The sequence below is a fragment of the Crocodylus siamensis genome, chromosome 3 (assembly GCF_052110815.1).
Source record: "Crocodylus siamensis isolate JL-2025a chromosome 3, ASM5211081v1, whole genome shotgun sequence".
NCBI classification, from domain to species: domain Eukaryota; kingdom Metazoa; phylum Chordata; order Crocodylia; family Crocodylidae; genus Crocodylus; species Crocodylus siamensis.
Window position 1 is genome coordinate 241,406,593 of NC_143397.1, and position 27,191 is coordinate 241,433,783.

The 27,191-nt window shown below is 43.3% G+C and overlaps 1 protein-coding gene across 15 annotated transcripts in view; it reads right to left on the reverse strand.

Annotated features, from left to right (window-relative positions):
* Window positions 1-27,191, reverse strand: part of MTSS1 (MTSS I-BAR domain containing 1) — a 169,767-nt gene that overhangs the window by 33,233 nt on the left and 109,343 nt on the right. For all 15 annotated transcript variants that reach the window (XM_090040631.1, XM_090040625.1, XM_090040621.1 and 12 more), the window contains exons 4-6: window positions 17,029-17,113; window positions 15,429-15,520; window positions 13,439-13,513 (exon numbers count right to left, since the gene is read on the reverse strand). In XM_090040631.1, the coding sequence (XP_089896757.1) occupies window positions 13,439-13,513; window positions 15,429-15,520; window positions 17,029-17,113 (252 nt within the window). The remainder of the gene's footprint in view (window positions 1-13,438; window positions 13,514-15,428; window positions 15,521-17,028; window positions 17,114-27,191) is intronic.

The window sequence follows — 27,191 nt, forward strand, 5'->3', positions numbered from 1 at the left end:
TGACAAATCAACAGAACTATTTTTTGCTTGTGACCTTAAGGGAAGCATCAGTAAGGAATATGAACAAATGATTCTTTCCAGCACAGAAATCTTAGGTGAAACATCTGGATATACTTCCACATCGTAAAAATTCTCATACTGCGGGGAGAAGAAATTCAGTGAAATTACACTGGAGTGAAAATATTGGTAAAGATGTTTTTTTGTTTGTTTGTTTTACACAAATATAAGACCTTAAGGGCATCTTTACACATGCTCTGGGGGTGGGGGTGGGGGGCAGCACTTTAATTAGAGTGACTCTGAGAGCCACTCTAATTAAAGCACCTGCAGCATCTCATGTAGTCAACATCCTGTGCTTCAAAATGGCAGTGGGGGCACTTTAACTAAAACTCATTGACAAGCTTTAGTTAAAAATAGCAGTGGGGGTGCTTTTAAGTGTGGAGACAGTGAATACACGAGATGCAGAGACTGCTGGAGCATGCCAATATGTATGCTCTAGCAGCCATGATTAGTCATGAAGACTTGGATTAAATCGAGTCTGCTCGAAGGTGCTGTAATTACAGCGCATCAGAGCAGTGTCCCCGCACGTCTAAAGGCACCTTATGAGACCATTTTTCCTTTATATTGTAATTTATACCCTCCCATTAATTTGTACCTGCCCTTTTCCTTGCATCTTTGTACAGCATAATAAGCATCCCAGAAAATGGGGAAACAACGAATAATTTGCCTAGGAACATAGAAAGTGTTTTCCTAAACCAAGACAGAAGGAGGCAGCAAAAATCACTGTGGGTAAATGGACCTATTAGGAAAAAACCAGGAAGCTTGCACCGTATGGGATGTTCCTGCATCAGCTGGGGATTGGACTCAACAGCCTGACAGAGGAACAGCTCTCTGGCGGGTCTCCAGTATGGAATGGTCCCAGTCACTGATGAAAATGAAGTACATTAGGTGAGGACCTACGGAAGAACACAAGGGCACCTACTTAAAAAGGAGAAACTCTCATTCACGTCTCAAAACTGATCTTTGCTGCTGTTGTAACTGGAACATAGACAGGGGATGAGAAACCCTGTCCCGACTCCTCCCTGCTGATAGGAAAAAGACAGGTTTCTGGCAGTGGTGGGACTTGCTCACTGACATAGACAGGTACACTTTTAACACATGGTTCATAGAGCTCATCACAGCTACTCAGCTGCCTCCCATCAATATTAACATAAATCCACTGCTACCCATAGGACAGTCTTTATATGCTACCTCAGTCCTGGAAGAGCTTGCAATGATCAACATGCATGAAACCATTAAATTTTACAGCGGTCCATGTGAACTACAACTATGTGCTGATGGACCCAAGTCAAATGCCTCTCTTTTACAATGTTTCAGGGATAAAGCTTGTAGCTGTGTTTGTCTAAAAAGCAGAGATAGGAAGTTGCTCTGTGAATAGGGAGATTACACAGGGACAAAGCTCCAGCAGGTTTCTTCCCTGAAGGTGTCAGATATCTGGCAGGGAGGTGAATTTTGCTCATTTCCTGTTTAGCAATGAAGTTTATGAATGAAGCCATGAGCTTTGTCCCTGCCTAATCTGCACATTCATAGAGCAACTTTTTCACAAATGGACTTTGAAGCCCAAGGAAACCTCACCATCCTTTACCTCCCCTGTGCAAGGTAAAGTTTCTTTTCTACCTGGGAGAACTTATGATCTTGAATCCTCCTCAGCTTGACGCAGGGTGTTTGGACCCGAAAGCTTGCAAAGAAAGAATTTTTTTTTGCTACTGTTTAGTTGGTCTAATAAAAAAAAGATCACCTCTAAACCAAGAGTTTTGTCTGCCTCTATCTTTTACACTGAAAGTTTCATGAAAGGGAGATGTTAGAGATGACCTAGTTTCCAAATGACTTTCATGCAGGCCATTTATGATGCACTGTAAATAAGAACAGCTTTCAACTATACAATTATTTCAAAATGCAATCGGTATTTAAGTCTGAACAGTAAGTTTATGGCTAGTACTAACCAGCTTGATAATGAAATATGTATAATGCAGTAAGTTTATATAGATCTTTCTCTTCAATTATGCTTTTCATTACATGTGTATAGCCTGCTCTCCCCATCTCTTTCAGGTGCCCACCTAGAATTTTAAAATTGTATTTTAACTCAATTCATTACACAAAAACAGACCTTAGACTGCTCAGAAAACGCTTGTTCAGTGGCTAAGCGTCTCCCTCCCTACATCACCCGCACTTTCCCCTAACCGTCTCTTCTGAAACGGTGTGTCAACTTAACGTTCTAGTACACTAGCTGGTACAAGTACTACACAAGAGTCAACAACCATCACAGTCTATTCCAGTGGTGTTCAAACTTCTGGCCCTGTGTGCCAGATGAGGGGTGTTGAGCCCATCTGTGGGCCAGATGGGACCCCACGTGGCAAGATCAGGATCCAGGCACCCTGCACTGCCTCCACCTGGTCCCACAGCTTGGGGGCCCCCACAGCACACTGCATGCCTGACCTAGAGTGCAGGGCCACATCCCAGGGGCTTCCCACAAACATGTGGGGAGCCCTTCAGATCAGGTGACAGTGCAGTGGGTCTGGCCCACAGGCCAGAGGGTTGAGCACCCTTGCTCTAGTCTGGAAATAAAAACACAGTCTGAGAACACAATGTTTTGGACAGGTGGAAACCTAGTACGTATTTGTTCTTTGTTAGACTATATAAGCCCATTACAGCATTATGGTCAATGTATTATACCAACTATTTTTGGAATTGAGGAATAAAAACCAGTAGGTTAAGTTAGACTGCAAAATCCATCTCCAAATTCTCTAAGGAATGCCTGCAGTCCCTTACAGAACAAAATCCTGAGAAGCCCAATAGCTGAACCAATCCCCAGCCCCATTTCTAAAAACATCCAGAACCCTGTTGCTTTGAAAAAAAATATGAATTAGGCCAGAATGCACCTTTCTGCCATATGTCTGTGCAGAGGCATGTGCCACTGAGATGGAGAATCTAAGTGGAGAAGCCCTTCCATCAGAAACACTGCTTTCCACTTGCTCACCATGGAGAAAGACATTTTTGCTGCTGCTCTTGCTAACTTCAAAAGCAATTTTCACATCCAACTCCCACTAAAATCAATGGGAATCTTTCCAGTAGCTTCAAAAGGAGTTGGATTGGCCCCGAATACTGTAAAATTGCTATTTGCTCTTACAAGGACAGCTCAAAGTCATTGAAAAACTTGCAGATTTCAATAAGCCCAAGAATAAAGCACAATTTCAACAAGGAAAAACAGACTGAAGCTTAAGACATTAGCTGAACACAAAAGGACTCAAGGCAACTCTTTTCAATTTCCAATTTGGCGATTGAAATTGCCTCCGATTCAACACTCAAATCAAGCAACAAAGGGAAAAAGAATTAAGAATCTAATTTCCACCCTTTTCCAGTATACTATTTACACATAATTTGCTGTTAATCATAAAAGGTGCATGCGAGTTTCAAAAAATTATTAGAAAAAGTAGTGGGGGGAGGGGGAGACTTGGATCACAGGTGTACATAAACAACATTAAAGGACTTCAAGCTCTAGACTTTACTTTCAATATGGAATAAATTCAATTTGAACACGAGTCTGATGATATACCGTTTCTTCAGAGCAACTTTTCTCACAGCCATGGCCTGATTTTACTAGTGCTTGTTAATCCCTTTCTAAAATAAACCTGCAGTTTCTGTCTCACATTATAGATCTGCTTCCTTCTTTTCCAATGCTCCAGTGAAATGCAAAGAAAAGAAGATCTTAGATTGGTTGTTGGGTTTTGAGATCACTGAGAACAGGCATTACTTTGATTAGGAATTAAAGTCTAGGCCACTAGCAGAGACCAGACAACCAGAGGCTACAGCAAGGACTACAATAAACCAGCCACCAGGGGTACAGCACAGCACAGACTTACCCAGAGCCTCAGCTGTCGGGAAGGTGCGCATGATGAGAAATTGCAGGATACAAAATTGACACAAAAAGGAAAATTGAAGTCAAACTGGTGTTGCAGCATTCCTAGTGTTAACACATCAATATCAGCACCGAGTCAGTGCAGAGCAGGCTATGTTGATTATTTCCGTGCAGTTTATCAAGGCAAATTTCTAGTATCGAGTTACAGCAATTCATCAACAAAACAAGCTCCCAGTTACATGCCTAGTCATTTTATTTTTAAAGGATTTAAAGTTCATTTTGCAATTTATAAAAGATGAACTCTGTTCAACTCGCTCTTCCTAGGAAGAATGTGGGAGCTTGTCCCTGTGGAAGTTACACAATATATATACTGAAATGTCAAACTCATTTACTTGACACACTGGAACAAGGTAGATGTCTTTCCATCTTCCACTCTCCCTGACCCTCCATTTAAAACAGTAGACACACAGGGAACAGTAGCTCAGGGCTTTGTAAATTGTGCTCACGTACTAAGGGCACTGTAGAAGGCTCTCTTGCAGCTTTATTAAACTAGTCCTCCAATCAGCTGAGACACACAACAAGGTCCTTACCATGAGAACTTTTGCCCTAAGTTTTCTACTATCCTTAAAAATCCTCCAGAAGAGTCATTTTCTAACATGAAACATACACCGTTTTCTTAAAGACCAGCTATTGGAAACTGGAGTGTGGATTATATGCAAGAATACAGTAAAAGCAGGTTCTGCTGCTTCCTGGATGAAAAAGTCAAACATGCAGCAATCCATAGGCAGAACAGTGACCCAACCCTGCTCCTTAGCTGCTACTCAGCTCCTTGCTACAAGGAAAGATATTTTCCATCATCCTTCTGCCTTTTAAAAACCAAGGTGTATATAATATTGTAACGTGTGTTGTATGCACGAAAATACAGTAAATCCCTCTGAAAACTAGAACCGATAAATCCAAACAAGGTTTCTTGCCAATGATTTGCCAGATATCTTCCTCTTATCTTGTATACAGTGGAACGTACATGGCAGGGTCGTGAGTAATGCAACATTCAGAGAGACCATGGCTTTGTCTATATCAAGATTTTTCCTTAAAGTGTTCCAATTCCCAAGAGTTATTACTCCTACTTTAGCATCACATGCTCCAGTCCCTGGTAACCATGAGCCCCATCTGCAATCCCATGCTCAGGGTGGAGTTGCAGTTAAATCACTCCAAAGGTAGTTTAACAGAAAATATCCTAGCATGCACATTCTAGAGTATGCAACGCCAGCTAGAGTTTAATGCCAGCTCTTCATGATGGTCACACAAAACTGACTGAAGGGTACTTAAATGCTCATCTGTTCACTTAGGTATCTATCCCCAACTCCTATCAAACTGGAGCATACAAGAATCTAATTTATTCTTCTCTCTTCAGTATAACGTGTACACAGCAACAGCCATACTTTACATTTTTTACAGCTGTGCCAATTATTCAAAATGAAAACATCATCCAAAAATCAGCTAACAAAAATATGCTTAACTTTGTACCTTACCCAAGCAAAAATGAGAAGGGGGTGGGGGAAGCACTGGAAGCTACTAAACTGATTTTATTAGTTTACTGAAAAACTGCTGTGTTACTACAAAAGGCAGTGCAGAGACTGAATCTAAGGCAGAGATAGGGAAAATATGGCCCCACAGGCCAGATCTGGCCCATGGAGGGTCCCTTGGACCCACTCGCCCAGGGCATGGCACATGCAGCATGGCTGGGGTGGTGCAGTGGCCTGACTCTTTTCCAGTAGCCCTGGCAGTAGCAGCTCCTTCCAGCCCCTGCTGCTGCTGGATCCAGCCCCTCTGCCCAGGCACCCCAACCTATCCACCTTGCATCCACCACCTGGAGCAGAACGTTTGACTGGCATGAGGTCGAGGCTGGGCAGGTGGGGCCAGGGAGACCCTGGGATCTTGGGGAGGTGAAAACATGAGGCCAAGCTGCGATCTGCTGCCTCCACACCAGTTCTGCAGCAGGAACGTGCAAGGAGCAGATCACAGCTCTGCCCTGGTCCCAGCCCCGTGTTGTCCCTGCCCCACAATCCTGGCCCTAGATGCAGCTCCTCGCCTGTCCATGCAGCTCCCAGGCAGTTTAATTGGGGAACCCGGGATCATGGCGGTGTGGGACAAAGTCCGAGTTCTGCAGGCAGGGATGTGCAGGGGCACATTGCAGCTCTGCCCTGCCTGACACCGTCATCACCCCACAATCCCGAGGTCTCCATGAAGACTGGCTGGGAGCTGCAGAGGCAGGGCACACTGAGCAAGGACCTGTGTCCAGGGCTGGGACCTTGGGGCAGTGACAACGTGAGGCTGAGACCAGGGCTGAGCTGCAATCTGCTCCCTAACAGTTCTGCCCATGGGACCCACAGGCAGTGGATTGGATTGTGGCTCTGCCCTGGGCCCCAGTCCTGTGCTGTCAACACCCCTCCCTAGCCCCCACAACCCCACCCTCACCTACCCATCTCACTCCCAAACACTGCTCCTCACCCACCTGTGCAGCTCTCCAGCCAACAGGCTGCAACACCTGTATAGCACACTGCTTGCCACATTTTTCATGGTACTGGAAATTCTTAGTGCTAACTGGACACCTGTCCATACCCTGAATGAAGCAAAACTGAATTGCCTTGGCTTAGTTTTAATTAATGCAGGGTAATGGGACCAGTTGCTGTGGAGCGACTGAGGCGTGATTAAGCCCTGCCCCTGTTAAGTGTGGGCACACTGGGAATTAGGGACTCCATGAAGCTCACAGCCCCTCGTATAAGGTCTACTCATTTAGATCCAAAAAAATCCCATTTTCCATAAATACACTTTTAAACCCTTGAAAGTTTTGTTTATACAGGGTAGGGATGCAGTGAGTGGCATTCTTCCCCGCTCTCTCCCCCCACCAACAACACACCTACACAACATATACACCCAAGTAGGAGAGAGCAAGTCTCTGATGAGGCCCTTTGGACTTCACCACTTTGCCATGCAGTCCCTCCAAGCCTTGCACAAAAACAATGCTGCACAAAGAATCTGGAAGAGAAGGCTTGGGGACTCAAGTTCCAGATCACAATGAGATCTGTTCAGCATAGCAGGAAACATGGAAATTAATTTTTTTGTTTTCCAGGTTATAGTCAAAATAGCTAACAATTTAATATTTTAAAAAAGCAAGATTTGATTATTAGCTACAAAGTCTCTTACAATGGTAAATGCTTTACTGTCCCCAAAATGGTTATAACCAAGGGAGACAGGACAATTACATATACACAAGCACAGATCCTCAGCTGGTACTAATCACAACTCTACTGAAGTTAGACCATCTCTGACCATTTCTAAGAGCAAAGGATTTGTCCCCAAGGCCTCAATCCTATAACAGATAAGCAGAAGGGTAACCAGAGGTGTTCTGCATATACCAAGGCTGACTGGCCACGAGTTCAAAAGAAAGTGGAGAACAATTTGAAAGCTGGGACGTGTAATTTGGTCCTCTGTAATCAACTGCATACATTTATATCAATAAAAAGCCTGAGAGTGTCTGCTTATGGCCTTACTTCAGTTGCTTTCAAGTTTTTTCATTTGTGAACCCCTGAAAAATTTCAAATGGAGGTGTGGACCCCCTTGAATAGTAAGTGTGAGCATTTGCTTACTTTTGATTGATCAGCCATCTTTCGTGGACCCTACAGACATAGTCTGTGGACCCCAGGTTGAAAACTACGTCCTCAAGTTTTCATAAAGAAACCACAAGAAAAGACCGTGGTGAACCTACTCAAGATTCATCAAGAAATTTTCAATCCCTTCATTTCCATAAAAGACCTGTCATTTTGCCAAATATCATTTGGCTAACTTGGAGAAAAAGGAATCCAAAAATCACTGATTTTACTTATTTAGAGTTCTAGCACTTATATTTTCCTTTCATTTTATCCCTATTAAAACACACACACACCCCTCAAAACATTCTGATTGCAATTAAAAAACAAAACAAAACACACCTAAAGTATACTTTCTAATTACAGACCTAGAGAGTCAAAAATTGAGTTTCAGTGCTGTCACAAGGAATCAGATAAAGGTATAGCCTAAGCAATTCATAAGAGAAGAGATGAGCCCAAATGCATTCAGAGCTTTCTGGATTTCAACAGATGGAGGTGAAGTAGTCATGTCTGTGGGATGGACAGCAGCTTATCCTAGAAATCCCTACATCTAAAGCTGCCCTTATACTTTTATCTAAAACCAGATGGCCACTTTCCAGTTCATGTGGCAGAAATGTTGCAAATATTTTGATAGCAAACCATATCTTAAAGTGTAATCAAATCCAGATGTCAACATTACCTCGTCCTCCCATCACTAAAGCATTAAGGTCATTAAAAAACATTTTAGGTCAGGAATGGGCAAAATGCAGCCCAGAGACCAGATGCAGCCCACCAGGCCAGTCTATCCAGCCTGTGGGGCCCCTAAAAAATTTAGAAAATTAATATTCATCTGCCCTGGGCTGCCTGTTATGTGTTCCTCGACAGCTTGCCATAACTCAGCAAATGGCCCTCTGCCCAAAGTTACCCCTGTTCTAGGTGGAGCTGGTAGAAGATAATCTTGTTATTTATTGCTAGAGCACAAACATGCTAGGAACATCACAGGAAACAGAAGGAAGGAAGAGATACTTTTGCTTGAATCCAGGACATTAACGGTGCTTACACAAGTTACGTTTTTCATGTAAAATCGGGCCCCTGAAAGCATTCTCTACCGGTGACGTAACACACGTGCACAGCTATAGAGAACATTGGTTCAATGGCCAACCTTGAAAAATTAACCCTGGTCAAATGAGGTATTAGATGAAGGTGCTCTAAAGCAGAGCACCTTAGAGAACATGTATTCCCTCCAGAGCTAATTTTTTACATTGGGCTGCCAAACTGCTCTTCTCCCCAGCCCCTCCCCAACACTGTCAGCAGGGGAAGGAGCAGCATAAAGCAACCAGCTGGGCTTGGCCTGGCAAGAGCTGGAAGGGGGTGGGGTCAAACACAGTCCAATCACCCCTCGGGGAACACTCCAGCTACCCTGGGTGGGATATGGCGGGGTGCCAAGCTGACAGGGTTTCGTTCCAAACATCCCCCCAGCTCTAGTCAGGCAAAGCAGTTGGCCGCTCCGTGCTGCTCCCTCTAATGCAGACAGGCCAATGGCTGCGGTAAGGGATTGTTTGCCAGCCTCCCTGCCTGCTGGCCAGGACCAGTGCAGGCAGGCTCTAGCCATCCCCTCCTCCCTGCTCCCTTCCCCAATCCAACAGGTGAAGGTCTGTTGGGTTGAGAGGCAGGGAAGGAGGAGAGCTTTAATTCATGGTGCTTTGTGTAAAGCGCCATGAGTTACAGCAAAGCCTCTAACAATCTGTAGGCATCCAAAGTGAAGTAGGAGAGATGAAGTAGGAGAGGGTAAAAAGCACCGTGTTCAAATTTGCTGATGACATTAAGATGTGCCAGCTTCAGGGATGATGCTCAAGGGCAACCAGCATGGTTTCATTAGGGGCAGTCATGTCAGACCAATCTGATTGCCTTTTATGATCAGGTCACAAAGGCAATGCATGCAGGTGTCGCTGTGGACGTAGTCTTTCTAGACTTCAGCAAGGCCTTTGACACCGTCTCCCACCCCATCCTCATTAAAAAACTAGGCGACTGTGGCATTGATGCCTACACAGTCAGATGGATTGCAGACTGGCTGAAGGGTCGTACTCAGAGGGTAGTGGTGGACGAGTCATATTCAACCTGGGGAGAAGTGGGTAGTGGAGTCCCCCAGGGCTCGGTCCTTGGGCCTCCGCTGTTCAATCTTTTTATCAGCGATTTGGATGATGGGGTGAAAAGCAACTTGTTTAAATTTGCTGATGATACCAAAATTTGGGGTGGGGTAAGGAGAGCACGCTAGAAGGGAGGGAAAGACTGCAGCAAGACCTGGATAGGTTACAGGGGTGGGCTGACATAAACAGGATGCATTTCAATACTGACAAGCGCAGGGTGCTGCACTTGGGCAGTAGTAACCAGCAGCACACTTATAAGATGGGAAATTCCCTTCTTGAGAGCACGGAGGCAGAAAGGGATCTTGGAGTCATTACTGACTCCAAGATGAACACGGGCTGACAACGCAAGGTCACGGTTGGCAGGGCTAACTGGACCTTGTCATGCATCCACAGGTGCATCTCAAGTAGGGCCAAGGAGGTGATCCTCCTCCTCTACGCAGCACTGGTCAGGCCACAGCTGGAGTACTGCGTCCAGTTCTGGGCGCCGCACTTCAGGAGGGATGTGGACAACATGGAGAGGGTCCAGAGGAGGGCCACCCGCATGATCCGGGGACAACAGGGCAGGCCCTACAATGAGGCTGCGGGACCTGAACCTGTTCAGCCTTCACAAGAGAAGGCTGAGGGGGGACCTGGTGACCATCTATAAACTCACTAGGGGGGACCAGAAGGGCTTGGGAGAGCCCCAGCTTGTTTCCCCTAGCGCTCCCTGGCATAACAAGGAATAACAGCCACAAGTTGTTGGAGAGTAGGTTTAGATTAGACATCTGTAAGAACTACTTCACAGTTAGGGCGGCTAGGATCTGGAACCAACTTCCAAGGGAAGTGGTGCTGGCTCCTACCCCAGGGGTCTTCAAGAAGAGGCTTGATGCCTACCTGGCTGGAGTCATTTGAGCCCAGTTTTTCTCCTGCCCAGGCAGAGGGTCATACTTGAAGATTTACAAGGTCTCTTCCCACCTGACTTCTATGATATGGGGGGGGATGTGGGCACACTAGATGGGAGGAATAGGCCACAAATCAGACCTAGACAGGTTACAGGGGTGGGCGGATGAGAACAGGATGGGTTTCGACACTGACAAGTGCAAGGTGCTGCACCTGGGGAGGAAGAACCAGGACCATACCTACACATGCTGGGGAACTCCCTTCTCGTCAGTGCAGAGGCAGAAAACGATTTGGGAGTCATCACTGATGCCAAGATGAACATGGGCCAGCAGTGTGGGGAGGCAGTCAGGAAGACCACCCGCACCTTGTCATGCATCCACAGATGCAACTCGAGCAGGTCCAGGGAGGTGATCCTCCTCCTCCGTGTGACACTTGTCAGGCCACAGCTGGAGTACTGCGTCCAGCTCTGGGTGCCACACTTCAGGAGGGATGAGGACAACACAGAGAGGGTCCAGAGGAGGGCCACTCGCATGATCAGGAGGCAGCAGGGCAGGCCCTAAGAGGAGAGGCTATGAGACCTGAACCTGTTCAGCCTCCACAAGAGAAGGCTGAGGGGGGGATCTAGTGGCCTGTTACAAACTAGTCGGGGGGGACCAGCAGGCATTGGGGGAGTCCCTGTTCCCCCGAGCACTACCAGGAGTGACTAGAAATAACGGTCACAAGATGGCAGAGGGTAGAGTCAGGCTAGATATCAGGTGGCGCTACTTCACTGTCAGAATGAAGTAGGATAGGATCTGCTAGGATCTGGAACCAACTTCCAAGCGAAGTGGTGCTGGCTCCTACCCCGGGGGTCTTTAAGACAAGGCTAGACTAACACCTTGCTGGGGTCGTTTAACCCCTGTACTTTTTCCTGCCAAGGAAGGGGGTCAGACTTGATGATCTGCTCAGGTCCCTTCTGACCCTACCAACTATGAAACAAACAGGAAATAAAAACATAACAAGTGCCCATGTACTCATCATAAACTAAATAATTCTGTACCATGGGCACTCAAAAGGTTTAATGCCTATGTGCTTACTTGCTGGCTCTCCAGTCCTTTAAAATGACTGGGATTCAATGCTTGCTTACATCTACAGTGAAATCAGCTTCTGGTGCAAGCTCTACAACCTTACAAAACTACTACATCTCAATTTCACTTCTACTCATGAGAAGCCTCAAGCAGCTGGGTACAGCACTGTTCTTAGGAGTGTGGTGTATTAATAAGAACTGTAGGACACAGCATAGAAAAATGCATCTCCTCGTGATGTTGGAGGTAAGCCAGAATCCTGATCTTGTTCAAGGACAAAGTCTTATTCCTTCCAATCCGAGGGTGAGGGAGAGAAGAGGCGTGCTTGCCATTCTTTTCTTCTACATCTCACTGCTTTGTATTTTCTTTCTTCCAAACGTGACAGGAAACAACTCTGTTCCTCTCTACTGTGCCTCCGATTCTGTGGACTAGCTAGGTAGCGCTATATCTCCCCACAATGCAAAAAAAATGACAGAAAGCGTGAAGTTTTCCACAATTACAGTGAGCCTTGACTGTGCTATGTACTAGATATCTGGACGACTTCCTTGCTCTGCTCACTTCCACCCCTACCTTTGAAACTTGTGTCGTCCCTTCCCAGCCCTTCACTTTCTACCTGAAATAAAGTATAAACTCAAACGAATGTGTGACACAACAACTCTGAAACTTGGGACATCTCAAAACGCAGTGCAGATGGGTGTAGGGGGTTCAGGGAACAGTCTGACAGCATGCCCCAGGGTACAGTCATTACATTAACAATATTAAGAAAGACATTGCTTAAATGTTCAATCACCCAATCACGGCATTCATTATTACTTTAGATTCTGTGCAGACACTAATAGAAAGTGCTTTTTGCTACTCTTAAAAATAAAAAATAAAGAAGTAGGATATACCACACTATACACATGCAGCAAGGCTGCTCCAACATGTTGCAATTACAGCGCAACAGAGCAGACTCGATTAAGCGTGGCAATTACCACACTCCAACAGATTCCAGTATCTTGTATATCAGGGTCTTTGTGCTGAACAATGGCCATGGCCATGAAGTTTACTTAGTTACCATTTTTCAGCGCAGAGACTGATACATGAGAAGCTCCAGGTGTTTTAATTAGAGTGGCTCTCCCCACACTCCCAGAGCACATGTATAAAATGCCCTTTGTTTCAACACCAGATTCTCTCCCAGAAAAAGGTACAGGCAAAGGTCACTGACTCCACTGAGTGAAATCCTTTTTTGGAGGCTTTTTTTCTAGTTTCTTTTTTCCTTTCTCTTCTGTTAGATAAGATTCAAGAGCAATTTAAACCCTAAGATAAATTGGTTATGTGATCTTCCTCTAGAATATAGTTATTCATGAGCCTTGATACCACACTGATCAAGCAGGAAAGGCATAGATGACTATACTGCTTTGGCTACAAACACAAGCAGATCTGACCCAAGGAAACACAACCCTTAATTCTTTTTTGAGATTTGGTTTCATGAAATTTTACAGATATCATCATGCTGCACCAGTTACTGTACAATGTCAAGTTCTTAACACAAAGGACCAGATTAATTATTCCATTTCAGAAGCAAGCTCCCATCACTTATTAAAATCTGCAGATAAATCTTAGATTTAGTATCAGAATACCAACAGCAGCTTTTCAACAGTTTAAACAGCATGCAATAACTCTATAACAGGTGTTCACGGTGCATGTGACAGGAGAAAACATGGGGCAACGATCATTACAAGAGAATGTCCTCTAGCTCTGCAATGGTTTGCCAAGGAACCCCTTAAAAGTGAGACTCAATGAAGTAAGTATAGAGAATGTTACCTTTCTTTGCTTTCTTCTGTAGCTTCAGTGTGTCTGACGATTTCTTTTTTATCTCCTGTCGGGCTTTTTTATATTCTAAAAAAAACCACAGTCTGCATTTCAACATACTTGATATTTAGAAAGGTCTTTGATTTACCAAAAAGGCTACACCTGAATATATGAGACTACAAAAGTTTTTAAAAAAGGAATATTTGCTTTTTGATCAGTTTAGAAATCAGATTTGTATTTTGTAGTGCCTGTAGATTTGGTTTTACAAATCTGTTAGGCAAAAATAGCCTTCACAATGAACCACATATTTGGAAATAAACCAAGTATTCACAGAGCAACAGCTGGGTACAATACATAACGACAGTGCTCTCTTGATTTATGGCTTATCTGCTACCTGGCATGGAACACAGACGGATTTTGACAGGCTTTTCAGAATATACCTTTGTTCAAAATTGAGTATCCCACAAACACAAAGATAGGTAAGTGATACTATATTAATGATGCTCTTGAAAGTCAGAGAAAGGATGGCCTGTCCTTCACACTGCAGAGAAGGATACTGAGATTCTGCCAAAGTATAGGTCACACTAGCCCCTCCTTTACATAAGTGGGGCAGATTTTTAGTTGCCCTCATTTAACAGAAGTATAGCCCCATGTGGACTAAAAATCCCAGTACATAATATTCTATCACAGTTTTGACACAATGAAGGTACCAGATATTATAATTAATAAAAGTGGATTTCATAATACATATAGCTCTTGTAACATACTCTTTTAATCATTACATTTCAAAGCACTCTACAAAGAAGGGATTACTGCCAAAATCGGACAGATGCGGATAAGGGGGAAAATGAGACGTGGGCTAGGCTCATGATATAGCTAGAAACTGAACACGGGCCTCCTGCACTCCACTGTGTAACACTGATCTCTACACATCAGAGATCTCCACCAGATAAGCCACCCCTTGCTTCCTCTCTCCTCCTCACTCTGCCCCAGGAACATCTACTGTTACAAGGGTGAAGAACAAGGTGGATGAAGGACAGGGTAGAAATTCCTTTCAGAAAAACTGTTGGTCTTGTTTGGCCCCAAATATTAACTGGGCGATAAAAAGGCACTTCATCCCCAGGGACTAAGCATGTTGTTTCCATAATAGTCTCAGCTGCTCCCAGGGTCACCCTTTTAGCAATGATTTAAGTGGTTAGAGTACTATCAAGTCAGCAAGGACAGATTTGATTTGTTCAGACAGGCCTTGAATTTAATGCACAGTCAGCAGTCCCAATGTCTACGTTCTCTGTACAGGAACAGTTAACAGTACTATGTGCTTTCAAAACGGTCCTCCAACAGCAACCCCTAGCTCCTGCCGTGAGATCCCACCACTTGTGCTTTCTAATGGCAACATCACCCCACCAGTGAACAGCGCTTCAGTTAAGTGGGAGCTGTACAAGTTGGTCCTTCACTCCTCAGACAGATGTTTTTTCCAAGTTCTTTTTGAATAGGCATTTCTTACATCTCACAGCACATAATACTAAAAAAAGGAAGTGCTTTCCAGGACCACACAGCGAAGACACATGACCAAGATGCAGCATAGCCTTAAAGGTAGCTTGAATATCCCACGGCTTTCCAGTGGTGGGTGGACATCCTCAGTAAAATATATAAGGAAGTATCACACAGCAAGGAGGCTGCTGAAGGAACCCCAACATGCAAACTTACATGAGAACATTTACTAACATGCTGAAAATACCTTTTTTTTTTTTTTTTTTTTTTTTTTTTTACACAAAGTCTGAGGTCTGCAGAACCAAGCTTCAAATTTTAAGAATTTGTGGAGCTTGAGAATGAATTGGTTTATTATATTTTTTGCTTTGGAGTTAGAGGGCATTTATGTTAAAAACAGCAATTTTGTTTGGTTTCCCAGGATACTGAATGAAAGGGGAAGAGCCATAGCAGAAAATAATCTTATATACCACAACTTTATCCTATTATACTGATGTTCTTCCTCTGTAGCTACCTTTTGCATGGTCTTTATCCAGTTGATTGGCCACTTTCTTCCACTCTTCCATCTGTTCTTGAAGTGGGTTTATCAGACAGTCAATTAAAGCACTAATTTTGTTGAAAAAACACAAAGAACAATCAAATCCTGCAGATGCCCTTATTTCTACAGACAGAGCCATGGTCAATATTGGAGTATTTTACTCTCTGCCGTGACAGTTGCTAACATGTAATGTAAATATCCAAACATAAGAGTGTTTAAGTATCTGATACAAGATTGGATGATTAACTATTTGATATATGGTGCAGTTCAAACCTCTTAGGTTAAATAGCAAGCTAACAAAACATGGGGCCAGTATAAAAATGCCGTATAAGAGAATTATCCAGAATGACCTGCACAAAGGTTCAGGATGGTAAATATAAATAACAGACCTTAACACAAAGCCATCATATACAAGTACACTTTTCATTTGTCATATGAAGTTAGTACTTGTAGAACACTTTAGGACAGATGTCCAGGAGACTAGACATTTCTATTGATCAGAGAAGTACACGTATCCACAGAGCACAGACAATAGCAATGGAAACTCACATATCTACCCATCAATGGGCCTTAACCCTCACCTGCAGGGACCATGATACTGAGGTAATTCAGACTCCATGCCCATTCACACATAGCATCTCTCCTGAAAAAATTAAGGAAGCATGCTACTGTAGTGGTGGGTTCTGTGATGCGATATGGGAACTGCCCAATACAGAAATGAATTGAGATTGGTGTTTTTACAGACTACTGAACAACCTATTTTTGTTCACAGTGGACATGGAACAGACTCAAACCAGTGACCCACAAAGAAAAGTCTGAATATCTTTTTATCTCCAGAGTCATTTGCTCTCCCAAATGCATCCCTTAAAAAAAAACAAAAACAAAAAAAACTGCACCTATATGGGTCATACAAATGAGAAATCATGATTCCCTCTTATCCTCAGGCAGAACAGACACTTTATTTCTATGGCAAATAGCATGCAAGGAAGCATTTGCCAATTTTCTCATAACAGATGTAGGTAGCATTGTTTTCCATCTGTCCTCTTTCTTCTCCTCTTTTTTAAACAAACTATGGGCAAAAATCTGCAGAAAAGGTCTACATATGAGACTTCATTTAGAATCTCCTATCCAAGTTAAGTTTCTGTATATTTAGGAAGGCAGCACAGCATTTGCCATTACTCTAGCTCAGTGAAGATGTTTAAGACTCGGCAACTCAAAGACTGGTCCCTTTCCATCACTGACTGACTGCTTACTGCTGAGCTACTGTGTTTAGTGACAGGAATTCCCAACATTTAAAGCAGCCTGAACTAGCAAGTCCAATTCTAAGACTGGGCAGCTAAATCTTGTGTTTCTTGATCTCTCTAAAGTCCAATTTGTTGGGGGAAAGAAAAGAAAGCCTGTTCCCAGTGGCATTAAGTCAGAGGTTAGCTGGAAACCAAAGCTGGTAAACAGCTTAATGTGCTCCTGAATGAAAGGGGGCTGCCTGACAAGTACTTTTTTTTTTTTTTTTAAACTGTGATCCAACAGCTCATGAAGAGCAATATCCAAGCTTTGGGCCAGCTGTGTAATCACTCACCTTGAAAACTGCCTGAGTTTGGACTCTATACTTCTGTGCCTCATGCACATTCTGGTTAGGGCAGACCCGATTTCTCTGGTACCACCTGGAAACAAAATACAAAAAAAAAGTTAAGACTTCCCAAAGCATCTCAATGTTAAGCAGGTGGAATCTATTTAAAGCACATTTGAAGACTTGCTGAACACCTGTAAAAAAGAAACTGAATCAAATACCACATTGTAAAATTAAGTCTCCAGTGGACAATTAAGAAACTGGAGGAAGAAGTTTCTTTTTGCTCACCAGTAGTCCAGAACTGGACTGCTAAAGTACTTCTCTCTCTAGAAACCTCCAGCGTGCCAAGAATGCTGTAAGGCTAAAAACTATTTAGGAGAAGAATCAGAATAGGATCTGATGTTGAAGAAGGAGATCGAAGGGTAAATATGAAAAGGAGCTATGCATAAAGGAGGAAGCATGATTTGGTGAGAGTTTAGAAAGATACCCAAAATAGTGAAATATCCTATGCAGGTCTCTGACCTACATTTCCTCTTTGCTAGACTAATCATTGCCTCCATTTGGGAGGATTTTGTTGCTTCAGGAAATTCTCTCCTCCAATACTGCCATGTATATAGAGCAGGCACATGCATGCACACCCACCCACATACTTAAAATCAGACTATGAATTCATCATGTCTCACAATGTTACCAGAAGATGGCACTGTTTATTTGCTCTTAGACTATACTCTTAGTTATTAATTTCAGTTCCTCCCAATGACAATTACTCAATGACACAATTACATTTTTAGTACTTCTTCCTCCCCAAGTTCTCTTCTTCTAAAGCAATCATTCTTTTTGCCCTGTAATTTGATTAAATAAACACACACAAATACATACTATACTATTAGATATAAAAAATACACACACATACTGAAGTTTCCTAAATGAAGGTTTTTTATTTTGATTGAAAAAATAGATCATTTTCTTATTCCTTGTGTAAATATGGATTTTGCTAAAAATCAAAAAGACTTAAAGAGCTCAATATTGTCTATATTTCATTTTTTAAAAATCCATTTACAAACTAGAAATCTTCCAAATACCATGCTTTGACGCGAAACCATTATTTCAGGACTGATTTTTTAAAAATATTTTTTGATCCATAAACTGTCTCGCAATGCAATTACAGATTTTTTTGGTCATAAAATGCTGTTCTTTGCTAGATGCTTTTTATATGCCCTTCCAAGCATATACTAAATTGAATTTATTCTTTAAACTTTAAAATAAAGAAACAGCAGTTTAAAATGCTACTCATACCAGGTTATAGTAGGAGGTAGGTGGCTGTAATTCAGCTAACAACTGTGCGTGAGCACAGTAACTGGAGGAGTCTGCAGACCAGAACAGTTCTTTGCAATGGCAGCAGATTAATCTTCTTTCTTTAACACAGCACTTCAGTCAAAAGCTGTTGTAAAGCCAGGTAAATCAAGAAGTACTGTGGATGAGTCAGATTAGAGCAGAACCAGTCCTGCTACAAAAGCTGTCATCCTTGCCAGCTAACAGGGTACTGCTCTTTTATCTCCTTTTGCCCCTAATCTAAAACAGAGAAGGAACTGCGAAGTCATCAAGAAGTGAGCAAAGAAACTCACTCACTTCTTAATAGATGCAGATCTCCTCTGGGAGACCGGCTTGCTGGGAAACAAATGCTAGAAGACTCCCTTGTTACTGATGAGGCTACTTATCAATCAAGACCAAAATAATTCCAGGTCACTCCGTGATGGGGAAAATTAGCAAGAACAAGTACTCCTAAGATTTAACAGTAAATTGTTATGCCTCCCTAAAACAGACAACAGGAAAACAAGGAAGGACCATTTAAGAAGTATAAATGAGCTACCCAGCACAATATGAAATAAGAATCCGTCAAATGGGAAAAAGGGAGGAGTTCCAGCAAAGCAAGCCACTAAAATCTGTAAGAAAGGAGTATGATTCAGATGCTCAAAACCAAAAACACATTATGCACATGCAACAACAATATGTAAAGAGAGTATGCAAGTGCCAGCACATCTGAATGACCAAAAAAACCCAAGGATAAATTGAGTTTTGATTCCTTATAGCAAAACACATTTGGAGATTTGAAAGAAAAAAAAAAAAAAGAGAGAAAAAATCCAGACACACACACACACGTTATTTATTTATTGTACAAAAACATTTTCTGGGGAGAGGAATAAGTTCCTCCACCTCCACATGTGAAAGACATTTTGGGGGGCTGAGGGTTCCATTTTTTTAAATTTCTCTTTCCTATCTTCCAAATTTCATGTTGGTGTGAAGCACCTAATGGACATGATGATATCTAAAAGTCTGGTTCCAATAGGAGAAACATCAGGTGCTAAATTCTTCCTGTGAATGTGAACTATTTAAAAAATAAAGAAAAATTGAGACAATCTAAGGTGCTATTATACCTGTTAGGAGACTAGGGCCAGGTACAGACATTACACTTTTACCAGTGTTAAGTGATTAGAAACCCATCTATACCCATAACAAACCAGAAGTTCAACGCACAACCAATTTATACCTGCAACAGAACAGAGCACGGTGCACAGAACAGTCTAAAATTGGCAGAACCCCGTCTAAGATTTGCCCCGCCAAAGGGTGAACATGTGTTGTGTTCACTACTGATCTGAACGATGCTGCTTACAGAAAACCATGCAACTTAGTTCAATTCCGTCTCAGGTGTTTCGAATGTCTGTACCTAGCCTAAGTCTAAAACAGTTATAAAATCCCCCAGAAGGGTCAGTGGTGATACCCGAGAAGCAGGACTAATACATGAAAGTAACTGTAACCAAGTTGCCAATGATTAGTGAAGAAGTTTAAGTTAATTAAAATCTAGAAAACTGTGAGCAAGCAGAGCAACGTGGTACTGTGTAATGCCAGCTAGATTGTCTTATCTTTCATTACTCGGTGTCAAACTAAGCAGTTGGTCAACCTAAATAAGTTGCTGTGAAAGCTGTCGATCAACACTGCAAAATTAGGTATTAATACTTAGGAAAATTTCTAAAACAATGCAAGTTTCTGACTCAACTTACATACAGTTGAAAGAAGGGCTAGGAAACAAGCAACTGACAAAAACTTGCAAAGCAACAAGAAAGGATTTGCAAAGACTTGGTTTCTTTATAACCCTTCAAGATCAAGTGTACCACAGAAAGAAAAGTGTTTTTAGATGCGAGGCACAGCAGAATATCATCAGTTAGTCTGATGATCCTGCAAATGAGACATTTGCAGTGCCAAAGCCGTCATCACAACCTAGCTGCAGTGACATCTTAAGCCCTAGAGATCCAGGATTTCCAGTCGCTCTTCATCTTCATTCAAAAGCAACATGACCAGGACCATTTTTAAAAAGTTTCATGCAGCAACTTGCCACTAATAATTACAGTGCTGTTTGATACAGACAGTGGGAAGCTTTGTTCTGTTGCTCAAAGCCTTCTCGTGCAGACTGCTGCCATCTCACAACACAACCGGCAGCTAATGGACACACAGTCAATCAGCCCATAGAGGGGGGCAGGTGGCAAACATGCACTGAAAGCTGTTCTGTGTGAGCAAGCTTCTGCTGCTGCAATAAAAAGGAACTGGGCTCTGTTCAAAGCATATTGTTACAATGAGGTCATTGTGCATTTCACATTCCCATTTAAAAGCTAACGTTACTGAAGTCTAATTAAGTGCATGAGATAGAACTACTGGAAAAAAGCAACAGACTTCAAATTTTGGCACATGCTTGATCAGAAGAATCAGAGCACCATGTAAAATAGTGTTCATAAACTACTATCAAGGTGAGAAGGCACACAATACTTCTAGAATAGCTCCAAGGGAGGCTGGGAATGCCAAAAAGGGAATAACTTCATGATACCTTTCATGTCTCATCTCAATGGATTTCCCTAGAACAACACTCAGTAGGCAGACTATAAAGCCACTTGTTAAAATCCTAAAGGGAGAATTAGGCCAAGACTGCTGATCTGAAATCAGTGCCTTTTTCCTATACGTATTGCTAAGGCTTCTTTCCCACATTTTACTCATACCCAGGACTTAAGGAAACAGTCCGAAGAGCAAATGAACTGCTGTTGGCATGGATCAGATTTTACCAGCTGCTAGATATTTAAGGAATGATAACTTCATCCTTTGGAAGAGGAAAAAAGTGAAAGCCTCTCATATCTTCAGCACCACTTCAAAATTACCCCACACTACATTAGTAACATACTTGTATTTTTCTTTCCAATACAGGGGGCACTCAGTGTGAGCAGACAGTCTCAGCTGACAATGTATTGATGTCAAGGCTGGGGCGGGGAGGCCAGGACACACCAGCAGGATGTCACTGCAGCACCTGCAGTGACATTAGCACTGCATTTGGGAAGCTGCAACTGGTTTGTCTCAACATCAATTAAAAAGGTACCCGGGCATGGGCTGGAAGATTATCCTAAAGACAGGTGCCAGGCAGAAGGAGGCCTCTTCAAATCATTGGATCTTAGTGAAGATGATTAAATGCTGTCATGTTTTTAGAAATGTTATGATTTTTAACTTTCAGCTTCCAAGACAGCAGACACAGATCGGGAAGCAGAAGCAACACCAGCTTTAGACTTTCACCAATTCAGTGTCTTGCCCATGCAAAGATGGGCAGAGACCACTAGCTACTTGGCTCATAGCAGTATTTCCCAATTTCACATAGCACCAAGGTCTTCCACCACCAGCGGCTCCTCAGAGCAGATGCTGAGCCCTGTATGTGGGAGGTCAGCTTTACAAACAGTGCTCAAGGGATGTGTGGAAGTTCATGTATTAAACATGCAATCTAATCCTTTGAAGCACAAAGCAGGAGCACTATAAGTCCTTATGGGAAAGCAGTTTCTCATTTCAAGAAGAGGTAGTTTTAAGGAAACTGAGTATGAAATCCCAGGACAACAAAGTCTATGCACAGTCAAGCACAGGGAGGTGCACTGGAGCTCCCAACGCTAACCCAACTAAACCAGAAGGCACCCCTCCCTAAAAGCCAATATCAAAGATCAATACTGTATCTACCACAGAGCCTCTCCGCTGAGATGGGCTCTATGAGTGGTCAGCCACAACGTGAAAACCCGTTCATTAGGGAACTTAACACTATCAGTTTTGTTCAAAGCAGCAACCAGAAAGGAGCCGGCTTTTGGTTGCTCTCAAATCCAGTAGGATGGAGCTCAGAAGTTAGGAGGTAAGACTGTTGCAGTAGTCCCAAGCACTCCTGCAACTTGTAAATGGTCAAACCAATTAAAAACCCATGCTGTAAAAACATTCTGTATAAAAAAATCAGACTCTTGCACCAAGTAAACTTCTAAAACAATTATACAATACCCTAAAGTAGGGGTGTCAAACATGCAGCCTACAGAGCTGTTTCATCTGGCCTACTGAGCTACCAGAAGGGGGGGGGTGGGGGGGGGGGCAGCGCGATGGCCTGCTGCAGAATGCAAGGCCCCTGGGCTCCAGGAGACGCGGCCCTTGGCAGCAGGAGATCAATCAAGGGCTGTGCTGATGCAGCCTTGCTTACCTTGTGCAGGTCCCACCACAGCCTCTGCTGTCCCATGCCCCAGGCCAGATTCACCCAACAGGGAGTTCCACAGTCTGGATGTGGTCTGGGGCATGGGGTGAGCCTGACTTCCCTAGCCTCAAGGGAATTAATGGCTAACTTATCAGTCTTTCAGTCAGAGGCTCAGCCATTTGGACCCCAAGGTGACTCCTTAAACAAGTTCCCTCTCTACCACGTCTCAGGACTACCCTCAAAAAACAGAGGATAATACTTACCTGCCTTTCAGGGGTAGTGCTATGATTCATTAACATATTCAAAGCTCTTTTCCACTAGGTCAGGTATAAAATAGCAATATAAAAGTGAAGGGTAATGTTACCACAGCACAGCAGAACCTCTCATTAGTATTTAAGTACTATTTTATCAAATAAAAAGTAGATTAGATTAAATGTGCTTTTTTCACTCCCCATGCTGAAGTGTCCCTACAGCAATCTATTTCAATAAAATACTGTGAATCAGTACTACTATAATCGAGTGCCCCGTAAATGCTGAAATGGTTTGGGTTTTTTTGTGCACAATTTTGTTATAAAGGATTCAGAGGCAGAAAGAGATTGGGGAAGGATGTCTAAACTTATTTATTAGAATCATTATGTTCATACTTACGCCCATGTATCAATTAAATGATCTTATGAAATACACAGCTGTATAATTGTAAGGCCTTCTGTATACTTGAATTAATCTCTTGCAATCTGTCCCTTATCTCTAGTCTTTCACTTAACGCCACTGCCTTTCAGATCTCCCTAACAACAGCTCAACAGGATAAGTGACTTTGAAATTCCACTTATTTACTAATTCCTTTTCTATCTGGAAGGGCAAAACCCCAACACATGGGCAACCTTTCTCCTTCCAAAAAATAAAAAATGACCGAAGAGTGAAAAATAGATATAATCTTCTGTAAAATCAACGTGATCAGGAGATGGTTTCACCTCAGAGCAAAAAAGGCCCCCAAACACAGGAAAGATAAGACAACACAACTAAGAGAAGGAGGTTTGAAGCTAAAGTCCCATGGGCCCCTAGACACATTACACATTTAAGATGCAATAAACTGGTAAATTATGACTTAAATACTAAACCAGCCACACGTTCAAGTCAATTTAAGCCATGATAGAGTAAGCAAGCTACAAAGTTATTCCACATTATAACAACTTTATGGCTTGCTTTTATCACGCCTTAAACTGAACACGTGGCAAGTGCGAGGTGGCCCATCACAGATTCCAATACTCATCCAAGTGTCCGAATCCAACATGGGGCAGCCCCAGGGTCTGGGACAGCTGTCCCCTATCCAAATTGGGATGGGGGAAGAACCAATCCCTGGACCTTGCACCTCCGCCTGACCCCCGGAAGCATGTCTTGGGGGTGGTGAACAGGGGCGGGGTGAGTTCACCAGACTCCAGAGTCAATGCACTGCAGACTTAAAATGCATGTGCGAACCTGGGCTGCACGTGATTTTATGACATCCTAGGACCCTAGGATCAAGCAGCCTCTCCCCAATCCCAAGATCCCCAAGAACCGAGGATAACAGGGAAAAAAAATATCATGTGCACAGCCAAGCTGCAAACGCTATTTTTAAAAGGCTCCATCCCAATGGGACCCTGGGATCAGATGGGGCCTTCCTAATCCTGCTTGGGGACCTGTAAAAGCTGTGCGTGCCCCCAAACTAGCAAACTTATCCTGGGAAATGCATCTTATTTCAGTGACGAAGTCCTCTTGCCAACACAGATTGTGCCAGTTCTTCAAATGAAATAAAATATAAACCACGCTGACATCATTATACCAACCACTGCCAGAAAAACAACTTATGTGAGTTTCAGGTCTAAGTAACTAGTGTGTATGGTGGATCTCTGTGAGGGAGAAAGGTACGGACTCTTCTTAGGAAGAGGCAGAGATTTGGGAATGAAAAGAAAAATCAATTTGCAAAACCCAGGTCTAAGTTTCAGCCCACATTCATTCAAGCTGTACTCACAATGCTCCCTTCTTGTCTTCCGATGGCAGTTCACTTGTATTTGACTAAGTTTACAATATTGCACAGGCCTGCTAATGGAGAAGTGTGTCGTTCCAACATCATGTGAAATCCTACATGGGTAAAGGGGTAAGTGAAAGAGACCAAATTTGTAGGTCATGACCTTACTTAATCCTGGACTTTTGTTCAGTGACTTGGGAAAAATCTCAAGGAATGGGACATTTGAGAGCAAAATTAAAGCGGGGGGGTGGGAGGGGGGGGGGGGCTGCCTTTAAGAACCTGCAGTCTTGGCCTAGAACAAATTAAGCCAAGACTGAACAAAATCTGGCAGGAAAAAGCTCTTGGCTAAAGGCATCACGTCCTACTTATCTCCCTGGCCTCCCACAAGACGAGGTAGAGTGACACATGGAAAGCTCAGGTTGCAGTAAAAGTAGCCAAAAAAGTAAAGAATCAGCTAGACAGAGAGAAAAGGTGCGTTTCCAGCACCTGTTGTCAACTCTCCCTCCCACCAATTTTGTTAACTCCCTTAAAATAGGCTCGGACTGTACAGAAGCTGTGATAGAGGAAGATCAGCCCCATTTTGTGGGGGCTTGACTCTTTTTAGTCCCAAGTCCTCATCACCCTTCAGCTCAATGTTTTTTGCTTGCTCCAGGTCCTTCCCCACATGTTCAGTAAAGGAATGTGGGGTGAAATCTCAGCCCCTTAGAAGCTAATACAAGTTTTGCCACTGTCAGCATTACTAAAAAGTTATTACACCCACACACTGGGATCACATGCATCAAAAGAACTGCTCAAAATCCTTCCAAGAGACAGGATGAATGTATAATAATGAGCCAATCACAGCACTGATCCTTGAATCCATGTGCCCTCTTGGATCAAAACAGCCATGGTTTTGCTGGCCTTCACGGCATACTGCAAAGCCCATCTGTTCTCCTTCACTTATATGGATATGTGGAGCTGGAAAGCAGTACTGTGGGATTCTGGTTGGGAGATTAAGCATTTACTAGAGCATATCTTGATCTGGGTAAATTAAAGCCTATTTATGGGGACATGAACTTTAAAAAAAAATAAAAATAAAAAAAAGGGCTAGGACTGCCCCAAATATTGGATGCAATTTTTTTGAAAGAGCTATAGAAATCCATACAAAGATGTTTAGCAATGGAGAGTGCACTGGGGCACATTGGTGCCCAACATGCAGCAGGTTTGTGTAAAAAAAAAAACTAAAAGCACACAGAATACTTCGAGCCTTTAAGCAAGGATTATGCATGTCTTCTGCGTTTTCTGCTGTTGCTGTTCATAAAAACTAAGCTGTTAATGCCAATAAAAATAAAGCATCAGCAGAAGCTTGTTTGCTTACAAGAAAAAGCACAATACCAAAGCATTTCCAAGGGGTTATTTCTATGTTATATTCTTTTGTAGTCAAAGATTCTGTATATTAACAAAACAATCTGGCAAACACTGAAAATACCCAATTAATATTTTCTTCCCTATTTTCTAATATTTACCTGATACCAGCAGGCTTTTTTCCCTCCACTGAACAAAAACGTTGTGCAATTTTGGCATACTTTTTTAGCTTCTGAAAAGATTCAGCCATTAATATATTTAGGTTTCCCCAAAACACTCTACCTACTAATAGCTTAAGATAAGCAGGGTAGAAACAGGGACTTTGGAAGCACCAGACAGCACCAGGCAAGGATTGTGCTGTATAGCCCCGACCCTGCATGCCCTGCGCCTGCTCTGGGCTCCAGCAGTGGTGGCGCAGGACAGAAGCTGTTGCTCAGCACAGGGGGAAAGGCAGCCTCTTGCCCTCCAGCTGTTCTTGCTACAGTGGTCCAGAGGCCACACGGAGCCAGGCTGCCCTGCATCTGCTCTGTGCTGCCACTGCTGCCCTGTTGGGCAGTGATAGTGGTAGAGAAGCAGGGCAGCCTGGCACAGCATGGGATCTAGGTCACTGCAGCAGGAATGGCTTGGCAGTGATGAGGGGAAAGAGCTGGTTTTCCCCCTGCTGCTGGAGCCCAGAGCAGCAGCTGTCCCCCACACTGCCATTGCTGATCCAGGGTGGGTGAGCCTGGAGCAGGCACACGACACGTGGGGTCGGGGCTGTGTAGCGCGGGTCCCTACCAGTACCGCGGGGCTGGGGCCAGATGGAAGATGCTGCTACTGCCTGGTCTGCCAGAAAAGGCAGTCCAGCTGCAAAGCTGCCCCAGCCCCTCCATGTTTCCAGGGGGCAGCAGGACATGCCAGAGTTGGACTGTGCCTGGGCCAGGCAGGACTGAGGGACCTACTGCAGGCCAGACAAAGACCCATCACATGGCCCATGGGCCATATTTTGCCCATCCCTGGTTTACCTTGTCAGGCATAAGACCCAATTATGAGTCAAAACACTGCCAGATGGGAAGAAATGCTGTTTCCATCATGGAGCATTGTCTGCTGGGTATCCCAGACAGCTTGAACCCCACCTCAGAAGAGGTGGAAAGATCTTTTCTGCTTTTTGTGACAGTCTTAAGAGCAAGAGGGTATTACAAAAGTAGGCATATTAATGTTTTTTCCAGTCTGAAGCAAGAAGGAATATAATTGCATGTACATACCTAAGTGACACTTAGCTGCCTGCTATGTCCAGTCCTGGGTATCTATTTCTTT